General features: G+C 48.2%; 1 protein-coding gene across 1 annotated transcript; it reads right to left on the reverse strand.

Annotated features, from left to right (window-relative positions):
• Window positions 1-274: 274 nt before the first annotated feature.
• On the reverse strand, window positions 275-2,486 carry LOC149357887 (uncharacterized; the record flags this gene model as incomplete). Its single annotated transcript, XM_089576682.1, has 3 exons — window positions 2,339-2,486; window positions 1,068-1,888; window positions 275-353 (listed from the first exon to the last, which is right to left on the reverse strand). Coding segments are annotated over exons 2-3 (858 nt in total), but the record flags the coding sequence as incomplete, so codon positions are not given.
• Window positions 2,487-6,003: the final 3,517 nt, after the last annotated feature.

Raw genomic sequence — 6,003 nt, forward strand, 5'->3', positions numbered from 1 at the left:
TTGCACTAACTTTTCGCACAATGAAGCCTGCTATATATGGCACCACGGCACCGACAAAAGCAGAAAGACTTTCGGGCCAGTCAATGCGATGTCTGTAGTCGTGGTCATCGGGCTGCAGGACTGATGACCTGCGCATGTCAGTGACCGTGCTTTTTGCATCTACCATGGCTACAGTAGTGGTTGAATTCAAGATGGAGACGATGTCTTAGGAACAGTTTCCAGAATTGGAAGACGTCACTTCCGTCTGAACCAACAGACGCTTGTATGCAGCCATGAACTGCGCAGCTGTTGGATTGTTGTTATGTCCCCCTCGTCCACGTATGGACCCGAAGAAGTTCTCAGCCTGATCTTGACTGAGTTTGTGGGTCAGCAAGTGTTTCAGCTGATCCTGGCCGACAAGCTCGTCGAACATTCTTTTGGTGCTTGCCATGCATATCAAAAAGCCAACAAATCCAGTTTTTTTTAGTCCTTCTGTAACTGGACGTCCTGCCGGATCTCTCAGCCCGTTTATGTACGCCCGGGTCTCCAAAAAGAATTGCTTCCAGCAGGATTCATTCTGCTTACGAAGAGGTGCCTTATAAGACCTTGCTAATGGGTTCCTGGAGTTCATGATGTCGAACAAGTGATCGAAAATTCTAATAAACTTTGATGTTGCGCTGGCACCCTTGAATTGTGGCAGCTTGAGCACTTGTTCGCAGAAGTCCAAGGCATCGGCAACTGAGGCACTGAGTGCTTGTACAGCATATCGGACCTTCATTTTTTGCTTTTCCCGCTGAACGTGGACCTTTGTGAGCTTGTTGCCAAGACGCAAACGCTCTCCACGTTGCAAAGCCTCCAATGCTACTACATAAGCCCACTTCACATGCTTTCCTTCAGCGTCGATGAGGTGGCTTACGGTTGCCAATGAGTTGCGGATGAGCTTAATCATATGGCAGGCATCTAAAATAACGTGAACATTTTTAGTGAAATCAGCTGGGTTGACAAAGCTTGTAATAAACCCATCAGAGTCCGGTCGAAGCTGAGCACCTAAGCACTTAGCCATAGTGAAGTTCGATGAGGCACCGTACAATGTAAGAGAGACAACTTCAGCCTGAACTGATGCAAGCTTCTCAATACATTGTTTGGTCAGCTCCGCCCTCTCTGCTCCAGTTAGTGTGTCAATTAAAAAGTATGCGACTGGCATCTTGAGTCTGATGTTTATACCAACAATCATGAAGACACACACATTTCTGGCTTCGGGGAGACTATCATCATCTAACCCCGTTCCAAAGTCTACGTACCCGACAACTTTGTCTCCAACGAGTTCTACGTGTTTCCTTATGGCCATGTCATCTACGACCAGAGCGCAGTAGAACGGTTCACTCCGTGCTTGTGCAAACTTTTCGAGGAAACAAAATGCCTCACTCGTGAACCTAGGAGCTCCGTGGATTGATCGATACCAATCCCGAAGTGTTCGCTGTGACGGAAGGGCACCATTGAATTTGGATCGGACGTACTCGTATGCGGCTGGAGAATAAAAATGTAATGTCAGCGCGAACGCACGGAGCTCAGGTGGGTACTTGCCCTTTTGTTCGTTGCTTGCCCTGCACAGAAGTTGTTGAATTTCACTTGAAAAGGCAGATGCAAACGCGTGCCAGCCTTCCTCGGACAGGAGTTTTCGTTCTCTGATTTCTTTTATGATTTCTTGTGCTGTCTCATTTCTCTTCGCAAGCCTTCGCTTCGTTTGCTGCAACATCTTAATTTTCTTCTTCAACTGTGTTATCTCTTCTTCAGAGGCACTGACTTTGTCCTTGTACCATTGTTTGCTCGGCGAAAACGCAGTTGATGGCTCTCCAACTTCAGGCATTTCGCAGTCTTGATGCTTGCGCTCTGAACGCTTCCTTTTTACCTGAAATGGACACCACATATTTTTGTTCAGTCTCAAGTAAGAGAAAAGTGTAGCTGCGAAAGCAAATGGGTTTCATTTCTTACCATGAACTTAGTGCTTCATAAGACGATTTTACAGAAGGGTGAAGGGCGCTTCCATATTACCACGCAATCACAATAACTGTTACCACGCAATCACAATAACTTCTTTTCAACAACGAAGCAAAAAAATAGCGCGCACGGCACTCCTTTTTTCCACGAACACAATTTTTCAGCACGATACTAAAAAAAAACCACTAGCGACAAGAAGCTCAGACGTTTCCTTCCATTTGCTTCCATCCACTATCCGACAAGAACCTTCGTCGAATCTCGACTTCGGCAGCCGTGTTAATGCCACGAACACTTCTCACGTGAGAAAGGCGAATAATTCTGCCTAGCGTGTCATGGCTTAACATTCTCCAGTAATACTCACGGGCTTCTGTAGGTGCTGCGGAAAAGCAGGAAACACAGAAGGCACACTTCCCGCGCGCAGCCGCGTCGTCTGTCCGGTGCGGTCAAAGCACTCGGGCGCGAAGTGTACGGAGCACAGGCGATCTCCATCTTTTGCATGCTATCTTTCACGGCGAACGGCCCGCTCCCACAGGCTCCGCAGCTCGGGATCTTTTGAAAACCTGCCAGTAATTTAGGCACTATTATTTGTTGCACACATCTACCACATCAGTTTGCGCCGCTCGACAACGCGCGCATAGGGCTCAATTGAACACGTTTTCGTGTACTTACAGGTGGAATGTGAGGCCACAACCCTTCTTCAGCCTGTTTGCACATCCGTAGGCAACGCAAGAGGCAACCATTATCAAACCGTTGGTGTTTGCATGCCCGTCGCGTCAGCTTGCACTCAAACAGCGCGCCAAAGCAGCAGCGCGAGCCGGCGTCAAGCGCGCTTTCTGCCACTGGCAAGATGGCGGCGGCCGGCTTCACTTGACAAGCGCCCCCTCCACTCCAGCAAGTTTTATATATCCTCCTTGGTTGCTGCACCGGTTTCTGACTCGGCGTGGACGACGACGGGCTGCAGCTGTTGAGGCGTAATGGCATTCATCTCTTAATCACATGGGAAACATACAAGCAGATCCCGGCTATTTCTCGCGAGTAAGTGGACGTGCGTACAAAGGAAGAGCGCCGCCGTGGTCGTTCAGTGGTAATGGCGCTCAGCTGCTAACCCGAAAGACGCGCTTTCGATCGCGCCCGTAGCGGTCGAATTTCGACGGAGGCAAAATTCTAGATGCCCGTCTACTGCGCGATGTCACTGCAGGCTGAAGAACCCCAGGTGGTCGCAATTTCCGGAGTCCTTCACAACGGCGTCCCTCATAGTCTGAGTCGTTTTGGAATGTTAAACCCCCTTAAACCTAAATCAATCCAAAGGAAGAGCAGCATTTGCTCTCCCATAAAGCGCACTCTTCATGCTACAATCAATAACTGCGATCATTGCCACACTTCCTCCCATTCTTGCATGCTAGGAAGGCAAAGGGGCAGAGGCCGTCATAAGTGTGCGATGGGAAAGAGTGTCAAGCCTAGAAGAAAGCAAAGCCTCTTGGCTGTCATTTGAAGGTCTACTCGGGACCCTCAGCAGCAGTTAACATCAAGCTCAAAGGGAAGGGTCGCTCAGCCCCAACTTGCGCACCCTACACAAAATCTTAACTGTAGCGAGTTTGTAATATTTCTTATAATAATCTTTTTGGAGAACTAACAGAATGAACATACCTTATTATTTACATCGCTAGCTGTACTGCTCGTATGCGGGTGTTTCTGGGAGGCAAATGGTGCCGCCGTCGGCACTGACGCCATGAGTCCTAAGAGTTTAAAGCACACTGTCTCCTATTCTTGTCACAAGCAGCGTCCGCCTTGTACACATTAGCATGTGGAGGTTAAAGCTGTGCATAGGAAAAAAGGGGAAGGGCGAATATACGACTATTATCCGGTTTTAAAGGACTCCTCCTATTGTGACAACAGGTACGTGGAGATGGGGAATGAAATTGTTGGATAAAATTGCTCATGCTCCTAGGTTTCAAAATCTTGCGCTGGTAGAATAACTTCATATTTTAGCCAAATAGCGTCAGTGGATATTTCCAAACCTTTGTAACTCTTCAAGAAAGTGTATGAAAACGCATCTCATCGCAGAATTCGCAAGTTTGTGTCGTACGGTGGTGTGTGGGCCAAAAGCTGTCACGAATACTTCTGGCGAAGTAAAAAATCTGTGACTGCATTCGGTAAGTACATTCCCTTGCAGTTTATACCAGAGTACATCGGTTTGAAAAGTATGCAAGTCTCGTTTGTGAGCCACATTGCATGTAAGAGCTTTACAGCGCCGTATCATACGAGCTGCCATCCTTGATCACGTGTTCACTCCGTCATTACACGCCTCCTGACTGCTCGGTGCGTGCCTGATCGTGAAGGCTGCTGCGTTTGATGGTTCGGTTCCGACGGGCAGTGTTCTGGCTGATACGGTTTTAAAGCAGTGGGAAGACGGCAAGATGGTTTGGCCAAAGCTTCGAAGGACAAGTGAGAGCCCTAATTTGATCACTTGAGGTATAAAAACATGGCCATGCTTCATGTTGTGCCGAGCCGCTCTGCTCTGCCTCTTCGAGCCAACCGATCGAACGCGTGAATGCTTGTCTTTGCACGAGCTTAAGCCTTTGCTGCATGTTTTTTTATTGTTATTGTCTAAAACAGCAACGTTTAATGCTCCTGCGACAGAGCAGGTCATTGTCGTATTTTTACATGCATGCAGACACCCCTCTAAGAGGCTCACCGACACATCGCATGCATTTGTTTAGAACCTGTTAACGGTGCTTAGGAAACATAAAATATTAAATACAATTTTGTTAAAAACAGAAATGCGACAAAAATGAATACACAGACAAGTGCTAACTATCATGATAGTTGTACCATATATGCATAAAGCAGCCTTCGGGCTGGCGTGAAGTCGTTTCGAGGGATTGCGCGATATAATTGTTATAACTTGCGCATGGCAACGCTTTCATACCACACGAAGTTCACAACTAGGTCAACCTCACGTATGAAATTGGGGTACGCTGCACGCTCGATATGTGGACACGAAAATGCTCGAGGTCTCGCTGGTGGCAAGTGAGCTTCACTCTGAGCGATGGCCTGCGGAGTTACTTTTAGTGACTGTCTCGCATATACTGTGATGAAATAACAAATAACAGCACAGCAGCCCTAACGCAAATCCTTTCTTTCGAATATGATCGATGAAAAGTGGGCTCCTTGGAGTGAAGTTCAGAATTAGCACCAAAATGTCATGTAATACACCGACTGGTGATAGCGTTGTCGGCTCGCACGGCGCTGCATAGCATAATGTTCGCAGTTGCAGTACACTATATGAGCGTAAGTCGTCCTTGTTATCCGCTCCTAAATAAGCCTCGGGCGCTCCTGTAACTAATGGCTGCACACGCCTTAACTTGCGAGCAAAGGGGTCTCGCTGCACACGCAGACGCAACCGCACAGCAACTGAAAGCCCGAAGTGATGGTTTCTGTGGCGGCACAGCTTGTTCATGCGCCTGTGTTGTGCACTTACCCTCTCAGATTTTCCAGATCGAAACCCTTGTTTCTATATTAGCTATCTGACGCTGGCGAACATGTTTGCTGCGTTCACCTCTTCGGAAAGGGTGCATGGCGAACGAGCTCGAACCGGGCAGTACTTCCCGGTGGAGTTCGATTCCGTGAAGCTCGCAAATGATCCCAACCCGAGCATTTAACTGTATGTCTCAATTCTTGAAATTCACACTACAGTACGTAATTCCTCTGCTTTTCACGTCTCTAGAGAAAGAACACATTCGGCAGCCACCTGCAATATTTTCACTCCTGCGTCGGGGCGCACACGCCGGCGACTTACGAGGCCCGCAATGGCGCCGATTTCTCAGCGCTTCTGTGGAAGAACCGCGCGCTGTAAACGCTCTGTAAGTCGGCGGTGCCCTGTGTGGGGTCTGAACCAACGGCGCCAACACAAATCTAGCAAACAAAGTTTGCCTTGCGCTACTTGGTTTCTGATCAATGTTTAGAAACAGCGCACAAAACGCGGGCGATAGAGCGCCAGTCATAGCAGTTGCGCGTCTTGTTCGT

This window comes from Amblyomma mixtum, chromosome 3, assembly GCF_055824585.1.
Source record: "Amblyomma mixtum isolate Tamu chromosome 3, ASM5582458v1, whole genome shotgun sequence".
Taxonomy (NCBI): Eukaryota; Metazoa; Arthropoda; class Arachnida; order Ixodida; family Ixodidae; genus Amblyomma; species Amblyomma mixtum.